We start from the raw sequence: 18,839 nt of genomic DNA on the forward strand, positions 1-18,839 counted from the left end.
AACTTATTGTGGAATTGTGACTGTAGAAACATTGCTAATTTATTTGATAAAATCTAATAATTTTTCAATTTAATTATATAGGGACGATGGCTGCTGTACGAACAGGAACTATAGAAAAATTTCCATTAGTCTCCTTCTATAATTTATTTTTAGGTTGGAGGGGGGGGCGCTGTGGCGGTAGTTTGTTACTACTCTAGTAGTATACTGGTATTAAAAAATAAAAATAAAAAGTGGTATGAGCATCCCTATTTCTTGTCAACTCAAACGTTCCAAATGAATGTTTGAGAGTCTCTGGCGCGAATCTCGCTGTCCACATTTGATTGACAGCATTGTCACTGACAACCGTCTCCAGCCCGTCCAATCAGAATCCCCAGCGGCGGCCCCGCCCTCCCTCCAAGGTGCGTTCATAGAGCGCATCCCGGAGCGGCTCGCCCTCCACACGATCCGGGCGCCCCACCACGTCCCTTGCTCCACATGGTTTTCAGGTCTCCTCTCGACTTCTTCTCGGCCTCCCGGCTGCTCCTTCCCCACCCTGCGGATGGCCCCCCGGGCGGCCCCCCGGCCTCCCGCGCCCCGCAGCCGCCGCCGCCGCCGCCGGGCCTGTGCTTCTCGGCGTCGCAGATCGCCAGCGTGTGCGAGACGCTGGAGGAGACGGGCGACGTGGAGCGCCTGGCGCGCTTCCTGTGGTCGCTGCCGCTGACGTCGGACGGCCGCGACTCCATCTCGGAGCACGAGTCGGTGCGTCGCGCCCGCGCCGTGGTGGCCTACCACAGCGGCAGCTTCCGCGAGCTGTACCGCATCGTGGAGACGCAGCGCTTCACGCGCGCCTCGCACGGCAAGCTGCAGGCCATGTGGCTGGAGGCGCACTACCGCGAGGCGGAGAAGCTCCGCGGCCGCCCGCTGGGACCCGTCGACAAGTACCGCGTCCGCAAGAAGTTCCCGCTGCCGCGCACCATCTGGGACGGCGAGCAGAAGACGCACTGCTTCAAGGAGCGCACGCGCGGCCTGCTGCGCGAGTGGTACCTGCGGGATCCCTACCCGAACCCGGGCAAGAAGCGGGAGCTGGCGCACGCCACCGGACTCACGCCGACGCAGGTGGGGAACTGGTTCAAGAACCGGAGGCAGCGGGACCGAGCCGCGGCCGCCAAAAACAGGTTTGCGGGATTTTTGATTCAACTCGCTATCTTCAAACCTTCAACCGCGACTATCATTTTTGTGTGATCCACGTCTCGGAGCCGCTTTTTTTTAGGCGAGGGCGGCGCGTAAAAAGAAAGGCGCATTCATGCGTAAAAGCGCGCAGCACTTTGTTTCTTCGGGGAATTTCGCTCAGGCAGAACTAACTGCGTCGGCTTCGGTTACAAACGGTCACAAAGGGGAAAGTTAGAAGATTCATTTAACAATTGGCTTTATTATTTAGCTTTCTGCACTCTTCTTTCACTTCCAATGTACAATTTAAGGAAGAGCCAGTCAGCTTTTGTATATTGCGTCTTGAGTGAGGGGGGGAAAAAACAAAACAAAAACGTTCCATATGTATTCATTTGTGTTTAAATTACCATGAAAATAACGATTGACAACAGATCTCCCATTTCTTCAGAATCGTGTAACTTCAAATGTATTTTAGTTTGAATGCAACCAAAAATATATCATTTACAAGTTGACTGTAAATAAAAACGGGGGAAAAAAAAAACTACATTATGGTAGGGCTGCTCAATTATAGAAAAAGTAATAACGATTATTTTTCTAATGATTTGAAATATTTAAAATATTAAAACTAATTTAAAAAGTATATAAACACTATGATTATGGAAGTTCCTCTAAACATAATATATATGTTTAGAATAATATTTATTTATGTTGGCAAAAACTTGAAGTTGGAGTGCAACATGCGCAGTCGCAGTACTAGGACGATCTTTTTTTTGTTTTTTTGTACAAAACAAGAAAATGTTTAAATGTAAAAATATAAAAATAAAATATTAATTTAAGACAAAATTCTTTGAACTACTAATACCACAATTTCCTTTTGGGTGAAACAAAATTGATTAAATTAGTTATTTTAAAATCTTTAAAAAAAAAATAAAAAAAAAAAGGTGCATATGTATAAATTTAAACAAATCAAAAAATAATCTTTTTTTTTTACGATTATGCTGATTTTGTAATTGTGAAGTGTAATAATTGAAATTGTAATTGGATTTCAATTAATTGCACAGCCCTACATTATGGTTAATTTCCCCATTCAAGAATCATTGTCCAGTTTTTTTTTAAATAATCGTTTGAATAGACCATATTTTATATTTTTTTGGGGGGGGGGTCAAACTTTTTTTTATTTTTCTCATTCAAGTTACTAAAAAAAGGAAGATTACTTCTATGCTCATTTGATGTGTTAATAAGAGCACAGCATAATACAAATAATGCAAAACTTTTTGAGGTTGTTTTGCCATCCAAGCAATTTGAAACTGTCAAATTATGTATTTTCTCCATTTAAACATTTTACTTGACTTGACTTATGAATCAATTATACTTCGTCCCCCACCTCCCCGCAGGTTGCAGCACCACCGGTTATGTCCTGAGGTCGTCCGCCGTCCCCTGGGCGGAGGCTCGTGCAGTCCAGACGCGATCTCCGAGCGAGCTGACGGCCAAACACTCCTCTCGGTAACGGACAGTGACTCGGACCTGGACGTGTGACTCTTTGTTATTGTTCGCAATATTAGTATTGGAAGCGATTGGACTGGATTGAGACGACCCCCGAACCTGCGGGGGAGGAAGGTGAGCAGAAGCAAAAAATATTCTCGGACCCTCGCACGCACTGAGCTATGCAAGCTTGTTTTAGTCGTGCATTGACATGTGACAATCCAGATTTCATATACATATATATTTTTTATATTCATACCTCTCGACTCTAGTGTCCACTAGACAATCACTAAAAACCTTCCTCCCTTGTCTTTAGGTGATTTAATTTAATGTTTACCTCCAATGGTGAAATCAACTGTTTTGCTATTTTATATAAATAAAAATATTTAATTTATGTGTCTGCCTTTTCATTGAGTGTGTCTTGTTGGCTAAACTTGATTTTAGTTTTTTTTTTTTTTTTTTTTTTTAGGAGACTGCATTTTCCCCCAGTTTAAAATAAACATAGATTACAGGCTTTCTTTCCTACATTTAAAAAAAATAAAAATAAATAAATAAATAAATAAATAAATAATTACATGGTCACATTTTGATAACGAGACGGCGAGCTGGGTGACTATTGAACAGAGATGAGCGCCACCTTGTGGTCCAATACAATAAGACACCCCCACTTTCGCTGGCAAAACTATTAATTTACAAAATGTCCATTAACGAGCAAATCTGTGGAACTTCACATAGCTGCCGACATAAAATGTCACTGACTTTTGTCTTCAATTTATTGTAGCAATTTATATTCATGTCCATGCGCGGTCCTCTGAATTAAAAGGTGTATGTCAACATGCCGCCTTAACATGTGAAGCTGTACTTTACGAATTGTCCGTGAACCTACTGCTCTTCCGCGTGACAGCTATAATTTCTCGTATCGGTGAACGTACCACCATTGTGTATGACGTCATTTATAACTAGACATAAATATCCGTAATTTTTGCAGTGTACATTTCGCACCTTGGACATAAATCTCATGTTGGCGCTGTGATTTGCTAGATGTCAATGAACCCAACATGCTTCTGTGTGACGTCACATCCAGTGATGTTGTAGTAGTTTCCTAGGTTACGTTGACCCTAGCACCCTTCCGTTACATCTTACTCCAAGATATGAATCTCAGAAACCTCCCTCTAGGCACGGAAATTTCCTAAGTGTCAATGAACACACTGTGATGATACGTGACGTCACACCCTGGAAGCAAGATAAACCGAGGCGATGCGTCCAGACGGCCAGCAGAGGCCACAGTTGCTCACGTTTACAACCATGATTGACTTGCTCGCTTCTTTTTGGCTTTATTGTTGTCTGCAGAAGTCCGATACTATTTTGACAAAGAAGATATCCTACACTGCGATTGGCTGGCAACCAGTCCAGGGTGTACCCCGCCTCCTGCCCAGAGCCAGCTGAGATAGGCACCAGCAACCCCTACCACCCACCCCCACACTCGCGACCCTTGTGAGGAATAAGCGGTCAAGAAGATGGATGGATGGATGGATAACCTACATGTTTTTAAATGTACGGAGTAAAAAAAACATAAACACTCAGGTGTAATACAGAACACCCCTTTTTCTCCCTCCTGCAAAGAGCAGCTAGCATCAAATTACCGTAAACTACCTTTAAATTTTAACTGGAATCTATCTAAGACAAATTCCTTTTGTGTGTGTGCACTTTTTTTCCCCAAACAACCAATAAAAAAAAATAAAATAAAAAAAATAAAGATGATTCTGGTTCTGATTAGGTAATTTAGCAGTTAGCCGTAGGCTAATGCTAGCTACTTTTGTAATGTCATAGTTTTTACTTTTACTTATTTATGTACAGCATATGACATATTACTTTACTATCTGTATTTTTACAGTTCATATATTACTTTAGTATATGTACTTTTACTTTTAAATACAGAGTACTTTAGAGTACTCTGCTTAAATCTAGTAGCAAAAGTGCTAAGTTGGCATCAACGCTGGCGCCACTGAGAGACGTGAACGCGCCCCCTCCTCTGCCTTCCTCTCCTCGGGGGCGCGCGTGCCAGTGACGCGTTTTGCGCATTTCCTGCGGACACGCGCGGAGACGGGAAGCAGAGGCAGGCGGGAGCGCGCGCGCACAGACACACGCGCACGCACACACACCCATACAACATTCTCCGACAAAAATCGAACGCTGGCGAAGAAGCGAACGTGAATGATGTACTCGTGAAACGCCGAGGAACCGAACACGAACACCGCGGGGGGAGAGGAGGCGGACGACTCGGAGACGTACGTCGTTGGGACTGCGGGAACGAGCACCGTGAATTGAGCGTTTAAGCGGCGGGAGATTAATCCTTCGGAGAGGCGGAGGAGGGGGGGAGCGACAGCCCACGGACTGGGGGGCCGGAGACTGGAGCGCCAATCCCGGATGGCTAGGCGCGGCTGCTCCCGCTCTCCCCCACCCTGAGCCCGGCCCCAAGCGAGGCACACCGCGGACGTGTGTGGTGCGTATGCGTGTGTGTTGGGGTGGCGGGGGGGCCACAGAGGAAGAAGAAGAAGAAGACCGCGTTCGTCGGCGTCCCCGGTTTGAGATCCCCGGCCTTGTTTCCGCTTGTGCCCGAGCATAAACAAACAAACCGGGAGTCTTCATCTTTGTCATCCTCAGACCTGACACGGCTGATGTGTCTGCAGAGTCCAGGCGGCATTATGGGATGTAGCCCCACTGTGGAGTGACCGCCCCCCCCCATCCCCACTCCCCCCCTATTTCCCCACTCCACTCACTGGAAGGAAACTGCTGGGAAAAGGCAGACGACCCCCAAACAGCAAGGAAGGAAGGAAGGCTCAGCCATGCCGGTGTTCAGCGGCCTCCTGAAAGTGCGAGTGTGCGAGGCGGTGGACCTCAAGCCCACCCCATGGGCTCTGCGTCACGCCGTGGCCAAGAGCGGCTCCTTCCTGCTGGACCCCTACCTGGCGCTCAACCTGGACCAGACTCGCCTGGGCCAGACGGCCACGCGCACCAAGACCAACAGCCCCGCCTGGCACCAGGAGTTCTGCACCGAGGTGCGCGAGGGCCGCAGCCTGGAGCTGTCCGTGTTCCACGACGCGCCCATCGGCTACGATGACTTTGTGGCCAACTGCACCATCCAGCTGGAGGACCTGCTGCAGAACGGGACGAGGCACTACGAGGACTGGGTAGGTGGGGCTTTGGCTGCGGCTTCTTCGGTCTTGTGACTGTGGAGAATGCAGTTTTAATTAAGTGTTGTTATCATATTTGGCCTTTCATAGTCAGGAGCTGTGTTGAGAGAACAGCTAGAACTGAAAGGTGTTACCAAACCAGGTACTATAAAAAAAAAAAAAAGTGCTAAATCAGATAATATCCAGGTACTGGTGTGCCAAAACAAAATGCCAAATCAGGTATGACTAAAGCTAGGGGTCAAACAAGGTATGACGGACCCAAACCTGACATCAAACCAGGTACTAAGAAATCCAAGTACCAAATCAGGTCCTACGAAAGTACGAAACTATATACACTTCGTTCAAAACCAGGTTCCAGATCAGGTACTACCAAAACCGGTACCAAATCAGCTCCTACCAAATATAAGGTACTACCAAAAGCAGGTACCAAACTTTTTGTTTTCAAAACAGGTGTCAAACCTTTTATTACTGAATCAGTTCTCACCAAAACAGGTGCTTAATCACATACATCCAACTCGGATACCAAATCCTTTGTCCACATCTTTCATGAACTGCTGAAAGGTTTGAATGGCATCCTGCAAATCAAATCCCCTTCAAGCTGTCCACCAAAATGTTGCTAGAAGTCGTCCTAATGTTTTTAAAAATTAAAAATCATGCCCCTCCCCACCCAAAACTAATTCACCGCATCCCAGCCAGGTCGATCCCGGTGCCGGTCCTCCCTCCTCAATTCTTCGCATTCCTCCCGAGGTTGGAAGGAACGGGAAGTTTCATTCCCGAGCGTCCAGGTTACGAGACGTGTGGAGTGCGGCCCCTGTACCCCCCCCCCGGCAACTGGAGCTCCTTTCATGGCTGGTTTCTGGTTTCTTGTCATATAATCAGATTTGACTCGGTACCGTGATGTCGGAACGGCGCATCTGTACGCCGCCACGTATAAAAGGGCCCGTTTGTTCGAGAGGCCTGAGAGTTTGTCCTCAGCGACAGCATGTGATCTCGTCTGCACCAATCCCCCCCCCGGCAGCCCCCCCTGCTCTCGAGCACTTTTGTTTTATCTCGTCTCACTTCATGTCCCAACAAAAGGGGAATTCTGCCGAAGACTCTGGGTTCAATTAGCTGCACGTGCTGTCTGGAATTTAGCACTGTAGAAGATGCCCCATTTCAAGCTCATAACTCCGTTTACTACCAAATTCAGATGACAAATAAGGTAGTGCCAAAACCAGGGGCCAAATTATTTACAACCAAACCAGATAGTACGTTAGCTACTACCAAATCAGGCAAAGCCAGGTGACCAACCAGTTATTTACTGCTAATTCCAGACAATTCCAAAAATAGTCATCAGACTACCAGGTACTACCAAAACTACTTGTCAAATTCTCAACCAAGTGTGACTAAAATCGTATGCATGATTGCCAAAACCAGGTAGACTAGGTATTACCAAAACCCACTTTACAAACCAGGTCCAAATTAGGTATTAAACCATATACACAAATACAAAAACAGGGATGCAATTATAATACTACCAAAAACATATAAACCAGTCTCAAGAACCAGTTGTCGAACTGTCGATCTACTTACTCCCAAAACCAAGTGGTGAAACGTGCCAAGCCAAATCATTTACTATCAAATCCAACAAACCCAAAACCAGGTGTCAAACCAATTATTTATTGTTCATACCAGACCTACCAAAAGCAGTCATCAGGCCACCAGGTACTACCAAAATCAGATGCCAAATAACCCAAATTCTAAAGCAGGTCAAGCAAAATCATATGCAGTGTTGCCAAAAAACATGGAGACCAGGAATGATCACAACCAGGTAAACCCACTTTTCAAACCAGGTTCAAATTCGGTACTATATCAGAAACTGCTACTGCAATTATATGCAACCAAAACATGTAAGCCAGCTTCTCAAAAAAAAAAAAAAAAAAAAAAAAAAAACATGTCAATCTACTTACAACCAAAGTCAAGTGGTAAACCAGGTACTATCAAAACCAGGTACAAACAGAACAAAGCATCAAATCAGGCACTACCAAAACCAGACACAAAATCGGGTACCACCAAATCCAGGTGTCAAAACCAGCAACTATCAAAAACTTGTTTACATATTTAGCCACATAATAAACAAATCGTGTGAGTCATTTCTGACGATGGGTTCAATGGGGCGTTGCTTTTCCCAGTTTACCGCGCCGTCCGGTTTTCAAGTGTTAATCTTGTTACTAACGCTCCGAATCACATTGATTGGTTTTTGAATCATTACGTTGCTCACAGTGCGATACGATTCATAACATAACGCAAGCCAGTGAAAATGTGCGTCGGCGAGTCGTTTATTGACACGTTGACTACATACGTTAGCGTATAAATAGGGAGCGGCACGCTCACACCCTCGGCCGTTCAAACTAAGGTCAGAGCGTATGGATTACTCTGTTGATTGACCGCCCTCGTATTGATTAGCTTGCCGCTCGATCATTGCATCACAGCCACGTGCTCTTCCGATGTTTACAATTTTTGAGCCAGTATGTACGAAACCAACAATTGACGTCGCGTCTCTCACCAAAAATAAAATTTGACCATCGCTAGCTAAATAATGATGAATGCTGACGAATGACGTTGTATGATACGGTATAATACGTTAAAATAAAACCGCTCCCGTTGCTTTCTGTCCCGTTTTATCCGTCCATCCCGAGCGGCAAACTCCCAACCGACCGCCGGCGTCATCGCATGGGTGAAATATTAACCAGGCTTTTAATGCTTATTAATTGCCCGCTTCCATGTTCTCCCCCCACCGTAATTGAGATGCTCTGTGAAGAGAGCGTCCCTATGGCGACGCTGACAGGCCGTCCCCTTGGTGACAGACTCACCTACAGACCAAGAGGAGGAGGAAGGACACCAAAGTACACATCAAGCATTTCCGAAGGAGGCCTTCAAAGACGCTCGTTGATGAGATTCCGTGTTACTCGGCAACTTTTTTCCAATGTGAAAACACCAAATCACATACTATGAAAACCAGGTGGCCAATTAGGCAAATTTAGTCTCAAATCAGGTAATACCGAAACCTGTTACCAAATTATGTACAACTAGGCACCAAAATAGGTTCTCCTAAAAACTTGATTTAGTTCTACTAATTTGTGCATGACCAAAACCAGTGGTAAAAAACTAGATGCAACCAAAACCTGGTACTACCAAAAACATATAACAGCTAGCTACTACCAAAACTGGATGCCAGACCAAGGTGCAAGCAAAATCATCAAGTACTACCTAAACCAGGCACCATGCCAGACATAAAGCGATTTACTACCTAAACCATGTGCCAAACCAGACTACTAAAACTCAATCATTACCAAAACCATGTCCCATATAAGGTAATACCAAAACCAGGTACAGCACTACACGTGGTACGCCAAAACCCAGTTACTAAACCAGGTACTACAAAAAACGGGTACAAAATCAGGTCGCACCAAAACCATGGACTGAAACAGTTACTACGAAAACCAGGTCCCAAATTAGGTAGGACCAAAACCAAGTACTAATACAAATACTACCAAAACCAGGTCCCAAATTAGCTAATACCAAAAGAAGGTACAGCCCTACACTTGGTATGCCAAAAGCCAGTTACTAAACCAGGTACTACAAAAAACAGGTACAAAATCAGGTCGCACCAAACCATGAAACAGTTACTACGAAAACCAGGTCCCAAGTTTTGTAGGACCAAAACCAAGTACTAAAACAAGTACTAGCAATGCCGGGTCCCAAATTAGCTAATAGCAAAATAAGGTACTGAATTAGGTACAACCAAAGTCTGATATCAAATCAGGTGCTCCTAACCAGGCACGATCAAATCCAGGCATCGAAAACCAGGTCCCATATTTGGCACAACCAGATAGTGACGCATATGCAACCAAAACTAGACACCAAAACTGGCATGATTAGAACCAGCTACTGAAAGATCTATACCCAAAACCCTCTACTTTTATTTCTTGATCGTTTTTCTGTTTTTCCCCTGGCAACGATGTGCGCCCACCACATCTTGTGGTGTGTTTACTGTCATCGGGATGACACGGTAGCACTCCAAAGTGTGTGTGCGTGTGTGTGAGCGGCTAAAGAAGACGATCTTAATGTGGTCAAAACGGGGGAATTTTGTTGCGGCCTTGCGGCCTTGCGGCTTGGCTTTTGCGCTCTGGTCTTGTCCGGTCGTCTTTTCTTCCGTCTCGGCAGTCGATGTGGCATCTCATCTCGTCCCGGTTTGCTTGTACACAACGAGATCGTTATATGCAGAGCGGCCCATCCATCGCAACTGAAACGTTTTACAGCGCTTTTCAAAAGAAGAAGCAGCGCTGCGACGGTACTGCGAAAGTGTTACATCGTCACTTGATTATCATTCTCCGCACGTGTGCGTTGACATCGGTTCCGGCGCTTTCTTCTTCCTCTTTAGTATCATCACGTCGACACGCCGGCTGTTTCCATCACAGTGCCTCGTCAACCTTGACCTAACACACACACATACGCTCGCTCGGATCATCGACTGAAATGCAGCCTTTCATGTCTTGAGTTTTAGTGCCACATGTTATATTTGGTTTTAACAGTAATTTTGTGCAAAATGTAATGTACAGTTTAATTAGTTGCATACATGTTAATTTATGTATATTTTTCACGTTTTATCAATTGGAAGTCGAAGGTTTGAATATTTGCATCAGGTATGTTTTTCAACAAGTCTTTTTGTGGTTTTATAGTTGCAAAAATATTTGCGTCAGTCACTTTTTTTTGCTTGACGTGTCTAAATCTGTTTGGAATGGCCGCTCTGATTGATTAAGTTTAAAGGCACGGTCTTCCATTTTCACTCAGTAAAATGCACTATATAAATACAGGATGTATACCCATGAACTTCTTTTCAATCTACACCTCTGGGCTTCTGTTAATGTGTGGTGGTGATTTTTTTTTTCTTCCACCCCCTGTATTTTGCCATTTTGTCTTTGTTTTGTCAACAGTGGGACATTTCTGTGGACAGACAGTTGTTTACCCCTCCAGCCAAATCGCGGAGCGGGGGGGTTCTGTCACTCACTGTAGGCAGACGGGGCCGGGCGAATTTGTCGGCTGTATGACGTCACTCCCGCCACAATGTGACAGCGCGCACGGATGTTGTTGTTGTTGTTGTTTTTTTTTTCCACTCACTCACTCACTCACTCACTCACTCACTCACTCACTCACTCACTCACTCACTCACTCACTCACACAAGCCTGGGAGAGCATGTGACTTACATGAAGTAAACTTGTGTGAGTGAGTGAGTAAAAAAAACCAAAACAAAACAAAACACAACCGTGCGTGCTGTCAAGTTGCGGTGGGAGTGACGTCATGCAGTTGACAAATTCACTCTGCGATTGGCTGGAGGGGTAAACAACTGTCTGTCCACAGAAATGTCCCACTGTTGACAAAAAAAAAAAAAAAAAAAAAACACAAAATGGCAAAATACAGGCTGGGTGGGGGTAGAGGAAAATCACCACCACACATTAACAGAAGCCCAGAGGTGCAGATTGAGAAGAAGTTTATGGGTATACATCCTGTATTTATATAGTGCATTTTCCATGAGTGAAAACGGAAGACCTTGCCTTTAACTCATTCACTGCCAATGACGACTATAGACGTCAAAAATCCAAGCAAACAGCCAATACAAATTTTGACAAGAAATTTAAATTTAGTTTTAGTTATTCATAGTTTTCATTCATAGTTATTAATCATTGTTGTTATTAATAAAAAAGATGACAACAATCTCATTGCTAAGTGCTACCACCGTGCGTAGAACGGATTCCTGTTACCCTACAACACGGGCGTTGACGTTCTTGTGATCGGTCTTGGTCTTACTGAGACCACATACTGGGTCTCGGCCTCTAAAAGTCCATTTTAGTTGACTAAAATTGCTCTTTATTTTTGTTGACTAAAATTGGATTAAAACTAAAATACAATCAGGTGACTGAGTTATGACTAAGGCTTTAATGAAATTTAGTCAGAAGACTATAATAAAACTAAATTAAAATTTCTTTTTTTTGTTATTAAAATTTAAATAAATAAATTAATTAATTAATTTATTTATTTATTTTTTCAAAATTAACACTGGCTGTTTGCTTGGATTTTTGATGTCTATAGTTGTCATTGGCAGTGAATGAGTTAAGTAAAACAAAACAAAATAAATCATTATGGGCAAAATTCAGAGACATCATTGGATCAAACATTTACACTTGCCCTTTAAAGTTAAAACTCAATTTAACTGGCACAAATTGAAGATTATTGTTGAGAAGAGCCGTGTGGGTGGTACAATTGGTCAAGTACGTAAGCAGTCAATTGCTTTTTTGTGATTTTTTTTTAATGTTTTTTTTTTTTTAATTTGTTATGGAGGATCTAAGAGGTGTTTGAAGTGCTCATTTTCATGTTTTTTTCTTTTTGTTTGTTTTTAAATTCCACAAAGATGGTGGCTTCCTGTCACGTTACTACCTGTACTAAAATGTACCAAATTAGTTACTACTAGAAATGGTGCTACTAAAATAAGGGCCCAAGTTTGTTTATACCAAATCCACACCACAAATAATTTTCCTTTTCTTTTTATTGACAGGGGCGGATCGATTAAAATTGGCAATCAAAGTCTATATCGTCCCCTTTTGACCCTTACAATCAGGAAGCGTCTTGTTCGGTAGGACAGCCTGCACCAAAAGTATCGCGGCGGCGCTAACATGTAGCCACCTAGCATCGGCTAAGGATCGGAAAATATTGTGAATGCTGTTAAGGTGACCCGAGTCCTTCTCCTTCCACGACTGTCACTCGATCGGGGGCATTCGCTCACTCGCTCGTTCGCTCGCACACTCTCCTCTTACATTATTAGCCGGCTATGATGTTGCATTAAACATGCATGAGGCACATGCTGCTTCACTCTGCATGTGTGCGAGTCTGTGTGACCTGCATTTTTTATTTATTTTTTTGCATCAATTGGCTGCTCAAATATGATATGAGCGGATACAATGGAGCAACATAGTCTGCTTGGACTCAAAGCACACAAACAAACAATGATATGTTTTCATGTTTTTACTCAAAACACCGTTTCAGTGTTCACAGTTGCGCCGTGGAGGAGAGAAAAAAAAAAAAAAAGTGAACCCCGGGGCCTAAATCACAGAGTCACGAGAGCCAGTCAGCAGTCGGGAAATTGAAAAGTGAGATCATGTGACCACATCGGAAAGGTGTTGGCCTCACGTGTGGCTTTTTTTGTATTCTCTCAACTGTTTTTTCACGTGTCCGTGTATTTTTTAGGGATAGACCGATTATCGGCTGCGCCGATTACCGGCTCCAATATTCAGCATTTTGACAAATATCGGCGTCGGCCATTTTGAAGAATCTTATGGCCGATAATAGATCCATTAAACAAAAAACAAAACAAAAAAGTGTTTATTTCAGGTAACTAATTTAAATGTAATGTTAAAAAAAAAAAAAAATAATTTTCATTTTCATTTTTGCCGACTGTACTTTGTTTTTGTTTGAAATTAAAACTAGGGTGAGTAAAAATGTAATACTTCAGATATTTTGAAATTTTGGAATACTTTATTTCGCGTAGAAAACAATTGTTTGTTTTTATTTAACTTTTGAAAACATTCTACTTCCCCTGGGACATCCCGGAACTTGTTAGATTTAAAAAAATAATAATAATAAAAATAAAAGTTGTCTATTGACTAAGATTAAAAAAGAAAAAAAAAATCCCAATATTTTACTAACCTAAAAGTTGCTCAAAAAACATATGTTTAAAAATTCAAAGAAAAAAAAAAGAGCTGAAGTTTGTATTTTTTCTAAATTTTCATGTTAATATTTTCCCTTTTTAGTGAAAATGAATATCGGCTCCAAATATCGGCTATTGGCATCCTTGACTACTAATAATCGGTATCGGTATCGGCACAAAAAAACAACAACATATCGGTCTATCTCTAGTGTTTTTAATTATGCACAAGAAAGTTATGTTTTTTGTGTGTATTTTATTAGGTGTGTGTATACTAGGGGTGTAAATTGCCAAGTATCTGGCGATTTGATCCGTATCACGATTCATAGGTCACGATTCAATTTGATACCGATTGATACAAATCTGTAAGTCGATTACTGCGATTTATTTATTTATTTATTTAACTGAAATACTAATCATTAAACTTGTACATGCACACTGTAAGATTTGTATGATAGATATGATCGGTTACAATCTGTTTCATGTTTGAACATCATTAAAATAAAATATTAAGGCCTAATGTTCCATTAAAATTTCGCCCGCATATTGGATCGAATCAAGAATTGCGCACTGTAATATCGCGATGTATTGCCAAATCGATTTTTCTTAACACCCCTAGTGTATATTATTGTGTTTTTTTTATGTGTGTGTGTTTACGTTTGCATGTGCATGCTCAAGGACTAACTCACGCACGCACGCGTGCAAGCAGGCGAGTCACAGTGCGAGTGTGTCGGCGCTCCCTAGGCGGCCATGGCGAAACGTGTCATGTGACAGATGGATGTGGGAGGCGGCCTGTCAAGGAGAATAAACGCTGCGTCGAGGGCCGCCGTCTGGCTTGGGGGGTGGGGGGGCGCTAGCTCACTATTGATACAATGCGCGCTTTGACTGGCCTGTCTGCGCCGCATATGGTTGTGTATGTGCGTGGTGTCAAGTTTGTACAGTAGTACCCAAACTTACTGTCTTCTACAATCAAATTCCTCCGTTGAAATGCCATTCATGTTTTTATTTTATTCTTTTTTACATTTTGAATACAGCAAAATATCAATATTAATAAAACATAGTAAAATGAATTTTTAAAAAAATCAAGTGGTTTTATAAATTGTGATTACAATCGTTTGCGATTGTGGCTTTAAGGGGGTGTGGCCTAGTGAGTGACATCATCTGGAGTCAGTCAGGGGTAGGCGAGTGTCATCGCAATGCTCCTTGCGAGTGTTGGCATTTTATAAATGTCTGTGTGTTGAGCGGTTTGTCCCATGATATAAAATAGTAGGGATGTAACGATAAGGACAATATCGTGATATCGTGATATTAAAACTGCCACAATATCGTCGTCGTCATGTTCACAATATTTAAAAGGAACACATCTGTTAAAAAAAGTAAGGTTGATTTCCATTTGTGCAGTTCTAGCACCCGCTAGTGGCTAGTTTATTAGTGCAATTTAATTTTCATTTGGGATGTTTTAGCCTTCTATGTTTAAAATGTTAAATTGTCAGATGAAGGGGAACCTAATTTGATTGTGAAGCGATCAATGTGGGCTTGCATTAGCAAGTAAGTGCCTCAATATTGTTATTAGAGATTGTAGGTGGTTTATATGCATTGCTGTTATGTACAAAAGCACAATATTGTGCTTTTTTTTTAGTATGAGCTCTTTTTTTTATTTTTTATTTTTTATTTACAATATTGTGATCTTTTTTAAATCTCGCCAACCCCCCCACAATATCATGAGAATTATTGTATCGTGACCTTCATATCGTGATGTTTGGATATCGTTACAATCCCTATAAAATTACTCACTCGTAAGTCAAATGTTGGCCTACAACAAAAATGGACTCATAAGTTGGGGCACATCCAAGTCAAGGGTTGAATGCTAACCTCCCCCTCATGTCCATTTTATAATCCTCACACACGCGCGCGCACACAAATGTGTTTGTGAAGTTGTCCGTCTCCTCCTGCTGGTATGCGCTTCCTAATTGGACTAACGAGATTAATGAGGCCAACTCGATTCTCCAGCCTTCTCCTCCCATCGTTTGTGGCGAGGCCGAGTTCATGTGAGGGTGTCTCGACTAAAGAAGAACGTGACGTGAGGTAATTTCTCCACCACGTTTACATTGACCTCCATTATGGAGCTCCTTTCCCTTGGCGCGAACATGCTAGCAGAGTTAGCGCTGGTTTTCTTTTGTCTTCTTTTTTCATTTTTATTGTTGGATGACGTAAACGTTATGTTTCACAATACCACCAGTCTGAAAATAAATAAATTGAAGCACTTTGTATTGTACTTGTCTTGTTAAAAAAAAAAAAAAATGTTGTGGGACCAATGTTAGCATGTTAGCTAGCATGCATTTGTCGCTAAGTACCTACTGCTAACTCTATGTACCTAACTACATCTTACTGAAACGTCATTTTTGTCAATTCCAGATTTATTCAGATGAATTCCTATGGAAAGTAGCCGAGTCTGTCTTCAAAATTTTGCTCATCTGCCGCCGTTAAGACGAAATTTACACAGCCAAAAGAAGGAACATGAAGGCATCACGCCACCCTCCCGTTCCCAAATAGCGTCCGAGTGCATCTCCCTCGCGTGGAAATCCTGCCGAGTTACGCAAGAGGCCGCCTTTGAGGATTAGCGCCTGATTTTCAAGGGTAGCGGATAGACGCGAAGAATCGCAATCACAATATTGGAAAGACTCTGAGAGGCGATACAAAAAAAAAATGGAAGCCAAAATTCTCAATTGAACAATATGATTGTCATTGTGCTGATATATGGCCCTCTACAAATCGGGATGCTTGGTGGTGAACGGGTTAGGATGCGTATGAAAATGCACTTTTTTATTTTTTTATTCTTTTTTTTTTTTTTTGCTGCGTCATATTTGTTTGCCGGTCCCGCGCGTTGTGTCTTTTTCACGCGGTGCTGATGTGCGAGTCGGGCCGCTTGCATAAGAGGATCTGCGGCTGTCCCGGAGCTTAGCCAAAGATTTAAAGCCCCACCAACACCCACCTTTTTTTTTTATTTATATATTTATTTTTTTATTGATGCTCGCTTCCCTCATACCCCCCAACTCTAATCTGTGTAATTGCATGTGTATTGTAAAAGGATGATGTCATCAGGGCTTGAATAATTTGTTTGGATGATGTCTTTTATAACATTTGGGGTCTTAATCTCTCCTCGTAATCGCAACACTCGAGCACACGGGTTTGATTCGATGGGTTTTTAGAGACACACTTTGTGAACACAATGTCAAAAATGTCCATAATTGGTGATTTATTTATTTATTTTTAATGATGAAATTAGAGCTGTCAAAGTTAGTGGATTAATTGACAAGTAATCGATTATGAAATTAACAACAATTTTAGTAATCGAGTAAATGTTTGGATCCGTTTTTTAATTTAATTATTTTATTGTCCAAATCCTCTGATTTCAGTATATCAACAGTAATTGTCACTGATTATTGATAATTTTAAACATCTATTTTTACTTTGGAAAAGAAACCGGTAACATAGTACGACATCAATCCCGCTTTTTTTTTTTTTTTTAAATCACTATACGATTACCAAGTAGGAAATAAATACCAATCACTGGTTAATAAACAGTAATATATGCTTTTGTAATTTACTTGAATGCAAAATTAAAATGAATCCAATTAATCAATTGAATAATCGATAGATTAATCAATTCTAAAAATATTCAATAGTGACAGCGCAAGAACTAAACTAAAAAATAGGGTTAAAATAGGCATAAAAATTCATTAAAAGGGAACTCAAGTCAAATATTTATCTCTCTTAACTAGGGATGTAACGATAAGCGCGATATCGTGATATTAAAACTGCCACAATATCGTCGTCGTCGTGTTCACGATATTTAAATCATGCAACACATCTGTTAAAAAAAAAAGTCTGGTTGATTTCCATTTGTGCAGTTATAGCACCCTCTGGTGGCTAGTTTTTTAGTTCAGTGTAATTTTCACTATGGATGTTTTTGCCCTTCTATGTTTAAAATCTACGCTAATTGTCAGATGAAGGGGAACGTAATATGCCTGTGAAGCAAATCAATTTGTGGAGGAGCTCAATGTGTGCATGCATTAACAACATAGCAATAATAATAATAAAAATAACATAATAATAATAACATAACATTGCCGTTATGTACAAAAGCACAATATTGTGAGGTCATCTTTTACAATATTGTGACCTTTTTTAAATATCGCCAACCTCCCCACAATATCGTGATAATTATCGTATTGTGAGCTTCATATCGTGATAATATCGTATCGTGATGTATGGTTACATCCCTACTCTTAACTCTCCTGACCAATCATAATCCTTCGTGATTACATCATTGTTTCTACATCAGCATGAAAACGGCTTCAAGCACATCTGACCGGCGTCGTCGGTCCACCTACGTCACTCATCCTCCCTGCTCAGGAATGCTCGGCGCTAATAGCTAGGTTGCCGTGCACGTGCTAAACATAAACGTTTGCGACCAAACATTGTCCTGCCGCAGCTCTTCATGTCACTAATCCTCTCCGCCATGGCGGCAATTAAGTTTATGGTGAAAGGAGGACGGGGACTCGCCGCACGTGACACTCCAAGAAAGAAGAAGACGGCAAAGCTTTGCTAACTTGCTAAGCTAAAGTAGTAGCGAATTGAAGTTTTCCTCAAACTGCTGCTGCTGTTGCGTTCTGCCCTCTTCCAAGTTTCCTAAATAAAAGCTGTCCTGAGATGTGCCTGCAGAGAATTCAACATCTATTTATTTTTGTATCTTTTTTTTTTTTTTTTTTCCCCCCTTTTCTTTTGTCCAGATCGACTTGGAGCCAGAGGGGAAGGTTTACGTGGTCATTGATCTGTCTGGATCTTCCACTGAGGGTAAGAAAAACACACGCACACATGCAGAGGAGGAAAGATGCATTCAAAGCCTTTTTTTCTAAACACATTTCTAAAATTATTTTCCAGTTTCCATTTTCTTCCCTCAGTTTTGATCTATTTTCTTCTAATGTCACAGCTATTCTTAAAATTTGCTATGATGATATCAACTATGATATTCCACAGTAACTGCGAGTAACCCTTATTTTGGTTAAAGACCAATAACCGATATTTCAATCCGATATTCATTGGCAGTAAAAGAGAAAATATTAGCGTCAGAATTAAAAAAAAAAGAAAAAAGAAGCTGATTATTCATTTGCAATAAAAGAGAAAATATTTGTGTTAGAATTTTTTTTTTTTTTAAAAAAGGCGATTATTCATTTGCAGTAAAAGAGAAAATATTAGCGTCAGAATTAAAAAAAAA

The 18,839-nt window shown here is 41.7% G+C and overlaps 2 protein-coding genes across 3 annotated transcripts in view; both read left to right on the plus strand.

Moving 5' to 3' along the window:
* The first annotated feature begins 450 nt into the window (after positions 1 to 450).
* Positions 451 to 3,022, plus strand: six3b (SIX homeobox 3b). Of its 2 annotated transcripts, none has more exons than XM_077502683.1 (2): positions 451 to 1,154; positions 2,541 to 3,022. In XM_077502683.1, the coding sequence occupies exons 1-2, from the start codon at positions 475 to 477 to the stop codon at positions 2,680 to 2,682; spliced, it is 822 nt and encodes a 273-aa protein (XP_077358809.1). In that variant the 5' UTR covers positions 451 to 474; the 3' UTR covers positions 2,683 to 3,022. The 2 variants fall into 2 exon arrangements, with proteins under 2 accessions (XP_077358809.1, XP_077358810.1); XM_077502684.1 differs by having other exon boundaries at positions 451 to 1,095.
* A 1,690-nt stretch (positions 3,023 to 4,712) lies between these two features.
* Positions 4,713 to 18,839, plus strand: part of prkcea (protein kinase C, epsilon a) — a 28,160-nt gene continuing 14,033 nt past the window's right edge. Inside the window, exons 1-2 of the mRNA XM_077502654.1 lie at positions 4,713 to 5,819; positions 18,355 to 18,418. Of these exons, the coding sequence (XP_077358780.1) occupies positions 5,475 to 5,819; positions 18,355 to 18,418 (409 nt within the window). The 5' untranslated portion in view covers positions 4,713 to 5,474. The remainder of the gene's footprint in view (positions 5,820 to 18,354; positions 18,419 to 18,839) is intronic.

This window comes from Festucalex cinctus, chromosome 17, assembly GCF_051991245.1.
Source record: "Festucalex cinctus isolate MCC-2025b chromosome 17, RoL_Fcin_1.0, whole genome shotgun sequence".
In the NCBI taxonomy this organism is placed as follows: Eukaryota; Metazoa; Chordata; class Actinopteri; order Syngnathiformes; family Syngnathidae; genus Festucalex; species Festucalex cinctus.